Raw genomic sequence first — 16170 nt, 5'->3', positions numbered from 1 at the left:
CCTGACGATATAAGTAGACAAATTACTGAAAAACCCGTAAAGAAATGCGTGAAGAAAATAAGGAAAGATTCCTAGAACGAGTTCATAAAGATATCCCTAGAAAAAAATCTGCAAAAAAAAAAAATCTGGGAAAAATCTTGGAACAAAGGAAGAATTTTTCTAGGGATATTTGGATGAATGCTTTGAGGAATCCCTTGAAAAATCCTAGAATATCCTGGAGGAATAACTGGAGAAGGAAGTCTCTGGAGAATATGCCATAAGAGTTCCACTAGGTTTTCCATCGGCAACCTCTTAACGAATCTGTTCAAGAATTCTTCCGGAATTTCCTAGATAAATATCTGAAAAAAAAGAACTCCCGTAGGTGTCCTTGAAGTCTTTGAGGTATATTTTCCACGACACAAAAAGAATTCATCCAGACAATGCGCAAGTTACTTCTCAGGGAACTAGTCCAGGAATTTCTGATAGTAGTTCTCAGAGAAATCCACCATATATTCCTTTAGGAATTTTCTAAAATATCCTGGAGGATTTTTTGACGGAATCCTCAGAAGAAATCCTGAAAGATTTCCTAAAGAAAATTCTTGTATTCTCGGGAGAAAATCTGGAGAAATATCGAGAAGAAACCCTGGATCAATAATTGAAGGAATCCCAGAAGGAATAAGTGGAATATATACAAACGAGTCACTGAAAATCCCAAGATGATTCCTGAAGGAACTCCTGAAGGAATCTTTGTAAGAATTTATTAAGGAATCCCTGAAAAGAATTTGGAAAAATACTCTTGGTCATATTACTTAAAAATCCCTGGAGTAATCATTAGAATTATTTCTGTATGAATTCGTGGAAGAGTGCTTGGAGGAATTCCTTGATCCTGAAATAACCTGGAGGAATCTCTGAAAGAATTCCTGGATGAATTCTTGGAGGAAAAATCCCTGAATAATATGCTGCATAAGTTGCTGGAGGAGGAAATCTCTCGAAAATATCCTGAAAGAATCTTTGAAGGTATTACTTTTTGAAGAAAATTATTCTGGGCATGAAGAAATTACATTTTTGATAATCCTAGATGTTTTTTTAAGAATCTCAATGCAATTTCTGGAAAAAATACCAGAACGATTTATGGTTGAATCTCACGAAAACTTCTGGTAGAATTCTTGAATGCTTGAATGATATTCGGAAGAACTCCAGTCGTATTTCCGAATGAATCTCAGAGGTTTTACGGAAGAATCCCAGCAGGATTTCTTGAAAAAATCCAGCATAATTTCTGGAAGGATCTCTGAAAGACATTTTTTTCTGGGCTGGGTGTGCTAAGTATCAAATTGCATCAAGTAGTTCAAAAACAGGAATTATATTGAGATGATATGCCCAAAATGGGTTCGCTACCGTATAAAAGGTTCTCCCCCCCTATGATGACTTGGGAAAATCGGAAAAGTTGTTGCCCACCATAGCGATTGAAATGGATCACGCGCACGTGTGCGTGAGTTCAATGTGAAAACTTCACCCTCTGAATAAAGGGGGTTCTGGGTCGGCTGACTGACGCCATTATTGATTGGACTTTTCCACTTCGCCAGACGATTAGGCAGGGAGAAACATCTATTCACATGCATACACTCACTACACATTCAAAGCATCCAATGATGGTGGACGGATCCTTATCGAGTGTTTGTTTGCTTCCATTGCAGGATCTAACAATTATCTTCACGACAGCTGTAGTGACACGGAAGGGGGTGTCAACGATGGCGATTCCTTTGGATCTCGGATAAGTGCCGGCGCTGAGGCATTCAAGCCGGTCAAAGAGGAGGTTGACATGGACGAGGAATACTTTCGTCTGATGACGGCCGCTACGCGATTTGGAGGGAAAAACTTCGAAGGTAAGCATCTTTAATTCTTTAAATCTAGGCCAGGCGACACAATTTCGGTATACTAAGGTACAGGGTGATTCCTATTTCCTGTCGGTATAATGAATGAACATAGAAAAAAGAAACTTGCAATAATTGAAATATTCATTGCATCCAGTTTTATAACATTATGAGAACAAAAGATACGTAATTTTGAATATGTTATCCAATAACCAGATTTTTTATTCATGCGCAATTAATAATTTATGTTTCAAATTTTATCCCAAACCACATGGTATAAACGAAGGTGGCCGCCGAAGAATTGTTACATCGTTTGCTGTCGATAACTTGAAGGTTTTTATTTGAATAAATATCGTTGAAAAAACATTTAAAATGATAATTCATTAAGATCTAACGTCTGTGCAGGTGTGAAAATACTTTTCCATCAACTATTACGACTGGAAGATAACGTATTTTGGCATTTTTGTTTAATTTTTGGTATCATTTGAAGCACATTTCATTCATTACTTATATCTAAGTGTTCTGTGTTAGTGTTGCCTAGTAAATTTCCATTTTTTCCGCATTTAGAGATAAAACTTGTTATGTTATAAATGTTACTGTTCGGGTGGGTCACTATTTTCTTGAAGCAGCTCTTTTATGGTTTTAGCAGCTCAAAACTGTAACGATTGTTTATTTAATTATCTTTCAGAATCATATAACAATTACTTCACTTACATGAATAGCTTCCTTCCTTCAACCAATCCTCCTCTTCCTTAATATCCAAGAACCTTTTCCTCCTTTTACTGAGGTTTCCTTCCTCTCTGCTTCAATTATTGAAACAAATTAAATTATTATTATTAATTTTCTCTAACACTTATTTCAACTTACTATTAGATGCAGTCAGAATAATTCAGATACGTTTGTTCCCACTAATGATGAAATACGTGCACTATTGGTGACAACCTGGATAACTACATCGATATTAAAGAATGTCTAATAATTTCAGTTCTACACTTACGTTTGAGGCTTTAAATGTCGAAGTACAACTTCGTATAATGCGCGATTTAACAAAAAAGTATATTTTCAAATTATATTCACTTTAATAGCAAAAACTGCATGGCAATGATAGATTCGACAATTCACTGTTATTGAAGGTTTTGTTTTGGTTCTAATCCCTATCTATCTCTCGGTTTCTAAGGTTGTTCGATTTGTTCTATGTTAATGTGATAGTGCGCCTGGGCCGTGTTGCCAGTGAACGGTGCCTCAACAGCCCCTCCCCGTGACTCTTTCGCAGACGCCGTCAAGTTAGAGTTCACCGAACGAATCTCTGGTACCGCTAGTTTTGCCACTGGCCGACGGTACAAACCTTTCGTCGTACGTACCATCGCTTGTCGAACACGTCCATCAGCACTACGAATCAGCTCTTCTACGACTCCTCGTACCCAAAGCTTGCGATTTTCATCATCAGCCATAAAAACGACTTCTCCCTCAATAATCGGTTCCGAGTCTACATGCCACTTTGACCGCTTGTTTATCGAGGGAAGGTATTCTACCAGCCAACGCTTCCACATCTTGTTTGCTAACCATTGAGACCGCTTGTAGTTATCACGTAAAGCGTCAGCATCTCTAACTATTGATTTGAATACGTCGCAACCAGTCGACGGAAGTCCTCGAATGAAGTGGTTCGGGGTGAGCGATTCAGATTCTGCCGACTCTTGAGGGATGTATGTTAGCGGACGTGTGTTTATCATTTCTTCCGCGTCTGCCAAAGTCGTCAGTAGAATCTCGTCTGTTAATTTCCGCCCGTCATCGAACACACGCATCGCCTCTTTTACTGAACGCACTAACCTTTCCCAAGCTCCGCCCATATGCGGTGCACTTGGTGGATTAAAGTTCCATTTAGTCCTGGCATCAGTGAAGGTATCACTGCAGTCCTCGTTGATTTTACCGATGATTTCTTTGCACGCTCCGACAAAGTTGGTTCCGTTGTCCGAAAAAAACTCTATCGGCATACCTCGTCGGCATGCGAAGCGACGGATGGCCATGACGCAGCTTTGTGAAGACAAACTATGCACAACTTCCAAGTGTATAGCCCTGGTTGTCAAGCAGGTGAATAACGATACCCACCGCTTCTCTGCACGACGACCAACTGTAACTATCAGTGGACCAAAGTAATCCACACCAGTGAAGCTGAACGGACGCAAATTTGGAGTTATACGTTGGACAGGAAGTGGTGCCATTCGAGGAACCTTCGGGCGACATTTGTGTACTTTGCACCACACGCACTCTTGCATCACCTTTTTCAGTTGAGCTCTGATGTGTGGGATGTAAAATCTTTGCCTCAATTCATTTACCACTGTTTCTCGATTTGCATGGCCAAATTTCTGATGATAGTGTTCCAACAGCTTGATCGTAATCGGGTGCTTCTTTGGCAGAACAATCGGGAATCGCACTTCGAAGGGAAGATGCTCAGCTTCCACTGTTCGCCCCTCGTGACGAAGTATCCCAAATTCGTCGAGAACTGGGGTAAGTTTATGGAGGTCACTAGTCTTGTCTGCCTTCGGCAGATCCTTGCCACTGTAACTTTGCTGGAGAATACGGATCTCGGCTGAAAATCGCTCACCTTGTGCAATTTTAAAAAGAAAACGTTCAGCTTCTTGGAATTCCTCTCTTCTCAATGCTTGCCTTTTAAACGGAACCAATTTTCTGACAAGACAGCTAATCTTGCTAGTTACCGGTAGAACTTCAATCGGCTGCCCCTGCCGTTTTCTACGAAGATTTGAGATGAAACGTAAAACACACGCCACCGTTCTAACCAAGACACTCCATTTAGATATTCTCGACGCTTCCAAAATTGGTTCTGCTAACTTCACGTCGTGAAACAGAAACGTTGTGCGAAGTTCTTCACGTACGTTGGGCTTGATCTCTGGCTGTGCCGGCCACATTTCCTCTGCTTGGTACAAAAACGATGGTCCTTTAAACCATCGACTGTCTGGCTCTAGTTGCGGACCGTTGTTCCATTTCGTCAATTCATCTGCTACATTAAGCCGTGTCGGTATCCAATACCAATCCGAAGCCATAGTACGATTCAAAATGTCACCTACACGCAATGCGGTGAAAATCTTGTAGCGCCACAAATCCGATCTAATCCACGAGTGAACCGTGCGTGAATCAGTCCACAGAAACACCTTCCCAATGTCCAAATTGTGGCTCTCCTTGACCGTATCTACCATTCGGGCTCCTAGTACTGCTGCCATAAGCTCTAATCGTGGAATAGTACATGGCTTTAATGGAGCCACTTTTGATTTCGCTTGCACTAATGAACATCTGGGAACTCCGCCGGCCAGAATCCTAAAATACGCGACACAACCATAAGCGCACTCACTGGCATCTGTGAATACGTGCAATTGCAGGGAACTGTAGTTTAACAACAGACCGTCACCGAAGTAGTAACGAGGAACTTTTACGGATTCTACCACTGACAGACGGCTGATCCATAACGCCCACTTTCGTGCCGATTCGTCATCTATCATTTCGTCCCACTCACATCCTGTTCTCCATAAGCTTTGAATGAAGATTCTGCCGTAGATCGTGAATGGTGTCAGAAGTCCTAACGGATCGAACAAGCTCATAACGCAGCTGAGTACAACACGCTTAGTTGGCCTTTTACCTTCAAATAGATACGGTAGCAGATCATCTCTTATTTTTGAAGAGAACTTAAACACATCTTCTACTGGATTCCAGACAATACCCAGAACTCGTTCTGTTTCCGTTGATTTGTCTCTGTTGAAATGTACTGCTTCACTCCTTTCTGTTTCGCCAAGTTGTTGCAAAAATTCCTCTGAATTGGATACCCAGTTTCTTATTTCGAAGCCTGCCTGGGAATGTATGAACCGTACTTCACTAGCGCGTTGGACTGCCTCCTCAATATTATGCGCACTATCAAAATAGTCGTCCACATAGTGCTTTTTAACCACTGCCATGGACGCTTCTGGGTACATTGACTCCCACTGTTTAGCATTACAATCTTTCACGTACATCGCTTGACTGGGTGAGCATGTAGCGCCAAATATGGCACAATCCATTACAAACACCTGTCCAGAGAACAGAAATCGCTGTGCTTGTCTGTCTTCTGGCCTAATTTTCACCTGGTGAAACATCTCTCGGATATCACCACCGAACCCAATACGATGCTCCCGAAACTGGCAGATTACTGATGGAAGGGACGTGAGGAAATCTGGTCCTTTAAGCAACTGCGAATTGAGCGAAATTCCTTGCACAGCAGCCGCAGCATCCCACACTAAACGAACTTTACCCGGCTTTTTGGGGTTGAGTACAACATTCAGTGGTAAGTACCACACCTTTTCGGGATCGACGCCGGTAAGTTCTTCTTTCGTAGCTTTGTGGCAATAACCCTTGTGCTGATAGTCAACAATCTGCGTTTCGACATTCTTTTTCAAATCTGGGTCCTTGGTTAGTCTTCTTTCTAAACATTTCATTCGCCGTTGTGCCATCGGGTAACTGTCAGGGAACATTGGATTATCATGTTTCCATAGCAGTCCCGTTTGGAACCGATCTCCTATCTTTACAGTCGTGTTCTCCATAATCTTTCGGGCTCGTTGATCTTCGGACGACTCTGGTAACAAACTCACCGAAACACCGGGTTCCTCCAAAGCGTAATGCGATCGTAACAGATCGTGTAGTTCTTGATTGGTCACGCCATCGCATGAATGATAACCAACATAAGACGACGTTACTTCCTCGGGGGTTTGAGATCCGTATACCGTCCATCCTAGTTTCGACCTTACGGCAATTGGTTCTCCTGGTTTGCCAATTCGCGACTTCAGTGGAGCAAACAGATGAAGGTGTTTTAGGCCAATGAGAATCTTCGGTGGCTCTCTTTCATAGTCTACCACCGGTAGATTTTGAAGATGTCCGTACTGGTTGGCCATTTCAGCATAACGCAACGCTTGTTCTGGAAGTTTCAAAGATTGCACTGTGTGTACATTATGGATCAGGTACTTCTCTTTCGATCCTCGTGCAGACAACGTTAAATGAACCTGCTGAGACTCTCTTTCAAGTCTGGTCATACCAGCTGTCCATGTTACCCGGAGTGGTATAGTTTGTCCCTTAATTTTCAATCTGTCCGTCAGAGAACTTTCTACCAGTGTGTAGGACGAGCCTTCGTCCAAGAACGCAAGCGTGTTGATTGCACGTACGCCGTTGTAAATGGTCACCGCTACCATACGAAATATTACCGGCTGACACAAACCGACCTGCGTGTGCGTGTGGCAATCAGAACGAAGCACCGATCGGGACTGATGTAGAAGCGTATTGTGTCGTTGGCCACAATTATCTACTTTACAAACGATATTGAGCTTGCATTTTGCCTTACCGTGGTCATTGAGACAAATCCGACATAGTTCCCATTCTTCTACAGCTTTCAGGCGAGTAGATGGATCCAACTTACGAAATTCCGCACAATTCCAGACTCTGTGATCAGTTCTGTCACACATCGGACATGGTGTTCTTTTCTCTTGTTGAAATTCCACAGTCTTGTTGCCACTACTCATGCTTCCTGCGAAATCGTGCGTATGAACATAACCGTCGTAACATTCTTTGCTTGCCTTTCCCTTCTTGTTGGAGCGGTTCTCTTGTGCCATCCTAGACGGCAGCGGTGAATCGTTGAACAGTGTTGCTTCACTGGCATCTCGAACTATTTCCGTTAGAAAATTCGATAAAGTGCGAAGTGTCACACCCACTACTTGCCTTTTGTACCGTACCCATTCCATTTTGGTACTAGCCGGTAGTTTCTCCACCAACTCCTGAATCAACATCGGATTCACCAAATGATCTCTCAATTTCGTCGCTTCCAAGTGATCGACCAACTGCTGCACAATCATACCGAAACTGATGAAGGTATTTAAACGATCTGCTTTTGGCGATTCTGCTTTTCGCACCTTGAACAATAACGTGTTTAGTAACTGTTCTGGACGGCCATATAACATTCGAAGCGAGTCTATGATCTGCGGCACCGCATTTGGCAACAGTAGACGACTGCGGACTGCCTCTAACGCTTGACCTTTCAGACATTCCTGTAGACGAGCTAGGTTTTCAACGTTAGAGAAACCACAGGCCTCGTTCGCTGTCTCGTAGCTCGAGATAAACATCGGCCAATCTTCCGAACGACCCGTGAATATAGGCAGCTTTTTAGCAAGAAACTGCCTAGCTGAAAGTTGAGCACTTGTTGGCCTTACCGTTCGAGTCGAGGTTTGAGAAACCGATGGAACATCGGGCAAATCTTCCTCGCTGTCAAACGCGACATTTCTTTCCTCATTAATTCCGGGCGCACCAAACTGTTCCTTCGGTGGAACCGGTGATAGGCTATCCTCTGCTCCCTTCGGCGTTGAGTGTTTACTGTAGGCACCGCGGTAATCTCTTGTCTGCGCTGGTGGCATTGCTGCTATTTCAACCACATCGTCTGCCACCGTTGGTCTCGAGCTTTCAGGTCCGCAAATAGCTTTCATCTGCATGGGATTTCCCGTTTGGCGAATACGCAACTGATCTAAATTTACTTGAAGTTCATCTCGCATCGCTTGTTGTTTCTTACGGAAGGCCTCTTCTTCGGAAATCGCTTTTTGTAGTTGCTCCTTTTCAAACTCCAACTCGATTTGTCGTTTTTCGCGTTCCATTTGCTGTCTTTGTTCGGCCAATTCGCGCTGCACCTCTAACCGCCGTCGATGTACTCTCTTTTCCAGCTCCATTCTGCGCATTTGTTCGTTCCGCATTTCCTCTATTTGCTCTAGTTCCCGCTCCAGTTCTTCAATGGCGGACACTTCAGCGTCCGGGTCTTTCTCCGTATACGGCTTTGCTCCGGGGACTGCATCTTGATTTGGAACTACTTTCGGTTGAGCAGCTGGCTCGGCCTGACCACTATCTTCTGCTGCAACTAAAGGTCTCTCTTTGCAATTAACGCAGGTCCATGAAATGTCCTTCACATCAGCTGAAACTCCAACACATTTGAAATGGAACCACTGGGAACAGTTGTCACATCCCACCATACCGACATCGTCATGATCCGGTCCTTTGCAAATAGCACAGTTGCAGTCAGTTATCTCGGTACTGTTGAGGTTAGGTCCTTGTCTATTCATTTTTGAGATTGTTCGGGTGGGTCACTATTTTCTTGAAGCAGCTCTTTTATGGTTTTAGCAGCTCAAAACTGTAACGATTGTTTATTTAATTATCTTTCAGAATCATATAACAATTACTTCACTTACATGAATAGCTTCCTTCCTTCAACCAATCCTCCTCTTCCTTAATATCCAAGAACCTTTTCCTCCTTTTACTGAGGTTTCCTTCCTCTCTGCTTTAATTATTGAAACAAATTAAATTATTATTATTAATTTTCTCTCACACTTATTTCAACTTACTATTAGATGCAGTCAGAATAATTCAGATACGTTTGTTCCCACTAATGATGAAATACGTGCACTATTGGTGACAACCTGGATAACTACATCGATATTAAAGAATGTCTAATAATTTCAGTTCTACACTTACGTTTGAGGCTTTAAATGTCGAAGTACAACTTCGTATAATGCGCGATTTAACAAAAAAGTATATTTTCAAATTATATTCACTTTAATAGCAAAAACTGCATGGCAATGATAGATTCGACAATTCACTGTTATTGAAGGTTTTGTTTTGGTTCTAATCCCTATCTATCTCTCGGTTTCTAAGATTGTTCGATTTGTTCTATGTTACTGTGATAGTGCGCCTGGGCCAAGGGGTGGATCACTTCTGATGCATTGAAATAATTTTATGCATTCAAATGCATTTAAATGCACACTAGACAGATTTTCAGTTCATGGCTTGCTCCAACAATGAACTGTTGACTTTTTTGAAGTTTCAAACTCGTTTTTTTCACAAACTCAAGAAGAGTTGCCACCTCACCCAAATTCAGATTCAAAGTGGGATTGAGACATTATTTACAGCCCCTGTCATATCTAGGACTCATGCAGATTCGGGAATCGGCCGGCACTTGGGTCATACCAAGAGGCTTCAAATATCTCCCTTGACAGTAAATCTAGTGAATCATCGTAAAGGCGGCATTTTTGCGAAAAAGCAAACCTGTCCACAATAGCTTTATTCGTTTGGCGAAACTGTTGTTTCATTGACAGTAGAAGCAGTCCGTATAAGAAATAGTCTGTACTGCGTTTTTTTATTTAATTCCAACCAGGATGCCTTTCTGGCAACATGGGTACTCCATCCACATGGAAACCACGCAGAGGAAGTATGTCCTACCTCGGAGGATAGCTGTAATCGTGTTCACTAAAATCAATAGATAAATCAACCTCAGGAGTTAGTTGTTCCCAATCTGTTCCAAACCCAACCAGAAACTGAAGAGAAATAAAAACCATTTATTTGAACAAAAAATTTCCTTTGATGTTTGGATTTTCAAATTCGATGCGGATTCATAACCGCCACCAGTAATGAGACCAGTAAGGCTGTCCGTTTCTCGGGGAGGAAGTTCCGATGGATCCTGATTCTAAATGGTACTGTCTACGGGGAAGTCAGACAATGTGCTCACTGAGCCGCATTAATCATGCTTCTAATACGAATTAAATGTATCTTCAGTTTTGAAATTCAGCTTGATAACCTAAAATGAACGAAGTTTGTGATTAGTGGCAGAACATCAAAAAAAGTTAATTCTTATTTGGAAAAATTGAACCTTCAGATAAACAGTTTTAAAATTAACAACAAACAATGACTCGTTGCTATAGCTCAATACGCTAGTACAGGTCAAAGGTAAGTTGATGTGTATGTCTAAAAAATGCATTTAATGCAAATCGATATGCATTTGATGTACACCGAGCAAGTGATCCACCCCTTGGCCTGGGCCGTGTTGCCAGTGAACGGTGCCTCAACAGTTACCACGTTTAAATCAGACTGTACAAAACAATTCACTGTGACTTCCAAACGCATGCGATGAACAAGTGCAATGCCGATTTTCTCAACATTTAGGATAAGTTGTTCATTTCACACTTTTCATCCAAATTTGTTGTTTAAGCACTACTCAATAAACAAATAAACTTGCACAATTATTTCAGTTATAGACATTTTTTGAAAAATTGCACCAGCCGTTTCACCAGCCAAATCTAAAAATTTGCAGAGACGATAAAAACATGACAGATCAATTTTCAACACATCTGTTCTCGCGCGCTGCCTACTGCGATCTCCTGTCTATCTTATTTGGATCATAAGATAAAACTAGAATACTGAATGTGCTATCAAGTTTATTCGTGTTCATTTGAGTTTGTTTAGTACAGGATGTGATATGTAAGCTGCTGTATTATGAAGTTATACCGCAACTAAGAATCAACAATACACGATGGATGTCGGCCGCTGATCATCCCTCTTGGATGTTTCCCAGACGAGGATACGCTTCAGATGAAAGTTGTATCCGGTGAGTTTGTTTCGATTGAATCCCGCATGGTTTGCATGAGGGCCATTGGTGATCGGATGTGGATAGCGCTCTAAACTCAGAAGCGACAAACTGTACAATCGATGACCAATTGTTTTTAAACATTTCATGAAATATGTGAGAGTTTTCCTCATAATTACTCTGCCATTCTACATTTGATGGCAGGAAAGTCATCATACAATTTATACCAGCACATAAATAATGGCACACGCACGATAGCGGTGATGTGGTAGTACTGATGTACGCAGTTTTTATATTTTAAAACTAAAGGTAAAGTCTCATGAGCAATTAACTTCAAAATCAAACCACTAGTCATGAAATCTAGCGCTGTTGATGGTCATGGTACAGCATAGTATCATAATCTGGAATCAAATGTTCATACATGCTGATGATTTATTGTTCGTATAACAAACATAAGATATTTGAAAGGAAAAAGAATAATTGAAATATGGGAGGAAGTCAGATTTCTTTTCGTTTCAGGGAGCGAGTAATGGCGCTTAAGCCTAGGCTCTATAGCCAGGACACACGGAGGAAATACCTGTGCCCCATCCTAAGAAGTGGACCACAAACAACAATAATGGAGTGCGCATCAACATTCTAGCTTCGCCACTCTCAACGCTTTTGCCTATCAATCAATATGAAACGGTTGGTACGGTTGTCCCCGATTCTTCCTCCAAAGAATTTGCAAATTTTTTGTTTATCATGTTAATCATTCGTGAATAAACTGATCGCCGTTAATTTTCGAATAATCTTCAAAGCCCAAATTTGCACAGTGGGCCTGGCCATTTTAATATTTGTATCAAATCATTGATATGCTACAAATATTAATGCTGACAAGAAAATACTGAATGAAATTTCGGTATTTCCAGGATGCTTTTCATTATTGGCTGTGCAAGCACTTAGATTAGATTAGATAAGAAAAAAATATAATTCTCTATCACTAGCGCCACATAGCGATATGGCAACGATTGACTTAGATGACGATGTTGAACCCAGTGACGTTATTCAATGGATCGCATGGTTAGAAAGGAAGGAGAAAATATGAAATGTATTTAATTACTGAATAAGTCTTCGACCCGAATGATCGGAAACGATTAGAGGGTCGTTAATAAAACAAACAGCGGTAACAATTTGAACCAAATTACCTGTCTTCCAGATTTTCTTGACAACTTTGCCGAAGACTCGAATTTTCTATCTCATGTAGATCACAAGATAGAACATGCTCAATTTTACATGATCACTGCAGTAGCAGTAGAGTTGCTCGCTGTCACTATCAACGCTACAAATTTGCTTATTTGTACAGGCCGACTGACTCTGTATTAGTGTTGCATAATTTGTTACAACTAAATTAAGCTTCCATTAACATTTTGTTAACAACATATTACATTTAATTTGCCGTTGCAGTTCTGAATTTTCATAGATGAGTTGATTTTACCTGCAGCATGCTTATGAAAGAAAAATAAAAGTTGTTTGAGTTATTTAGGCCCTTTGTTTCATGTTATTCAAAATTAGGATGGTCAACATTAATTAAGGATTAATTGACGAAATTGTAAATATGTTCTGTTACGCATGGCAGAAAACCACTATATGGGATGGAATTGTTTTCCAAAACTAATGTTTTTGGTAGAAATATCAAATAAATTTCAATCTAAATGGTTTTGAATAAAACAAATTGATTGAATTGATTTTGATTCTGGTTCTTGTTTTGATAGGTCCCACTTACCCCGGATGTGAAGATATTTTGGGGTAAGTTAGGCCATTGAAATTTTCATATGAAATGGAAACAAAACACCGGTTTATCGTAGCTTGTAATAATGGAAGTGCTCTTAGAACACTTAGCATAGAAGCAAGACTTGTACCATTGGGACGAAACGCCAAGAAAAAAATGAAGAAAAATTTGTTTTGTACTCAAAATGTGGAGAGGCGAATCTGAAGAGAACGCATACTATATTGTATGGAGGATTTGGTTTGTCAGAACAGACTCATCCTTACTCATAAAAATGTTCATCTGACGCTAGGCATCGTTTTCATTCCCTGACTGGAGCCAAACGACTTGTTAAGAATAGAACAAAAATCAATAAAGCATTTTTTATGCTTTAACATTCTTCTCCTGCAGTCGGTAGAATACGAGCCGAGATTCTTTAGGGGGGCAGCAAACGGAAGGACGGACGACATGCTGTGAATGCTTATTCTTTGGAAAATGCTTTTCCATATCCACACAGCGCACATTCAGCGCAGACAGAATCAACAGAAAAAAAGGCGCCAGAGGGTGCAGGAAAACAGTTCGGTTTGGTAAGATTTAGGGGGTGTTGCGATGATGGCTACCAAAAACTCTCGCCACGACGACGATGGTGCTGAGATAGGTTCGAAGATGTACATGCTATTCACCGAAGGTATTAACGAAGAATTTCACGCATTTTCGCATGAGGAGGCCTGAAACGGGAATCATTCTTCAATTGTTGTTCAGTTTATGATGAAATTTAAAGCTAGAATATTTGAATAGAAAACAGGGAACATTTTTTAAAGATTTTCATCAGTTTTAAACTGTGTAAATGTGTATATCGCTGCTACAAGTTACGTTTTCACAAGATAAAAAATATGTACGATAAAATGATGGAGTTTTTATAATCTTGATGAGATTAGAATAGAACACTTGCTGTTGTAATTAAACAAGTTGCTCCAATCAAATTATTCAATATTTCTTGCTAATCATAAAATTTATACGGCCTGTAAGAAATACGTTCCGGATTACTGATGGAGAAAGTGGACCACCAATAAAAACTTAATCTATTATCAAAACAAATATGATAAAATAATATCAAACATAATACTACTATTATTCGTAGTATTACCGCTATGTTACATATAACAGCAGTTTACGGAACACGTTGCAGAATGATGATTTTTACAGCACGAGTCGTAAATTTATCTTACGAGGTTTGCCGAGTAGGATAATTACGACGAGTGCTGTAAAAATCGAATTCTGCAACCAGTTACGTACAATATTTTTTGCAATTTCGTAGAAGACCACTTGAGAGTATTATATCGGAATGCATTCACCATTCTTTTACAATTTCTGAAAAACTGTTGTGTAATGATTCATTACGCAACTCAAAACAGTTGCGTAATGAGAAAGCGTTGCGTAATGTATCATTACAGCACTGGTTTCAGTTGCGTAATGACTATTCCCGCACGATTTACTTCAGTGCAGGAAAGTAGGCCGTTTCATGACAAATTGGCGTGATGAAAATCAGCCTATAACGAATTGCAAAAAACATATTTTCACATTAGAACTTGTGTGAATAGATAAAACATTCGTAATAAGAAGCAGGCGTTCCCAGAAAGGCTCTTCAAAACCGAGAAAAATTCCTCGATTAAGTGTTCAACCTACTGGGAGGTAGTCGCGAAGCTGCTGAGCAAGGAGGCAAGTGTGAGAGCCTTAACGCAAAAGGCAGTGGTCAAATGTGGAGCACTGGACGAGATCATAACAGACAACGAAGTATGAGCTGTGCAGTGCACTGTTGTCGCGATCACGGTGTATTATATTAATAAGGTGTACCGTGCACCCCCGTTAATTTGAACGGTACCTCATGCAAACCATCGGGGTTCATTTTTAATTTGATCATCTAGGGTTTCGTTCTACTTCGTCGTAAGAGCTACTATTCGTCGTATCAAACTTAAAATGTTCCACTACGACGGATATTCCAACTAACCTGCAACATAGATTCATTTTCCAAATGTAATTTTGTGAAAGATTTTATGATTCGTCCACCTGTACACCAAAAATGCAATGAAACTACTGTATTTCGATAAATAACTTCAGTTCAATTATCCACTTTACACTTTTTCACCGAAATCGCATGGACGAACACGATTTGAGAGAAATGCTTAGCGATCGACATCAGTCACACCACTTTCCAACACAAGTTTCTTCCCGCCCCCTGTGTGACTTACATCGCCGGGCACTTATTTTCACTATGGAAAACCTTCGTACTTCTTCACTGAAGGATTTCATTCCAATCACACGCAGTAAAACTTCAATAAATCACCAAATTTTACGAAATTTCCTCAACCGCCGCGTATAATTGAGAATGTAAACAAAATCCAATCCGTCGTACTGAGAAAAAAAAGTTTGTGCGCATCAATGTGTGCGCAACGCTCGACGTAAAAATACGGTTCCTTTGATTGTGTTGTTTTCGCTGTACTGTGAGCAAATTCCAGAATTATACGGTCAAAAGTAATTGTGTTCATATGTTTGGGCTGAATTTTGATGAGGAACAATTAACTTTAAAGGAAATTAGTATATTCTATCATGCTGAATGAATGGAGGGAGGTGCCCGTAGATCTATATTTTCTAGTAAAACATTTTATTATAGCGTTGATGTATTGTGTTTTAACCTCTCAATACATCAAAGTGAGCCGTAAGTTGTGGGACGAATCTGGAAACTGATTGCGACGGAGTTGAAAACGATACGACGGATTGAGAATACGGTAAGATGCATTTTCTTTGCATTATTTCCAAAAAGAGATCAAGATTTATCAAAATGTTATTGTACAATGCTAAAGCCGTTTTGAGAAAGAATTGTTTGGCATCGGTTTGTATCAGCATCATTCACTGCAATACTGGGAAAATTCTCACTGATCAATGCTTAATACGATGGATACTAGCACATCACCCTAGTCACCCTAGAAACGTGTTTCTGGTTACCTCTTTTGCTGTTTTGTTTTGATTCTGCGTTCTGTTCCACGGCGTTCCATCTCACTTCACTCCGTTCCATGAGCTAAATGACGTTTGAACCATTTTTAATGTGAACGATGTGCAAATTAGCGGGGTACAGATTAAAAAGTGTTCAGATT

General features: G+C 40.5%; 1 protein-coding gene across 1 annotated transcript in view; it reads left to right on the top strand.

Annotated features, from left to right (window-relative positions):
* Positions 1-16170, top strand: part of LOC5570351 (LIM homeobox transcription factor 1-alpha) — a 139086-nt gene that overhangs the window by 103547 nt on the left and 19369 nt on the right. Inside the window, exon 6 of the mRNA XM_021843765.1 lies at positions 1674-1862. Coding sequence (XP_021699457.1) covers positions 1674-1862 — 189 coding nt within the window. The remainder of the gene's footprint in view (positions 1-1673; positions 1863-16170) is intronic.

The sequence above is a fragment of the Aedes aegypti genome, chromosome 2 (assembly GCF_002204515.2).
Source record: "Aedes aegypti strain LVP_AGWG chromosome 2, AaegL5.0 Primary Assembly, whole genome shotgun sequence".
NCBI classification, from domain to species: domain Eukaryota; kingdom Metazoa; phylum Arthropoda; class Insecta; order Diptera; family Culicidae; genus Aedes; species Aedes aegypti.
Note: the sequence above shows the minus strand (reverse complement) of the source record. Positions and strands in the feature narration are given on the sequence as shown.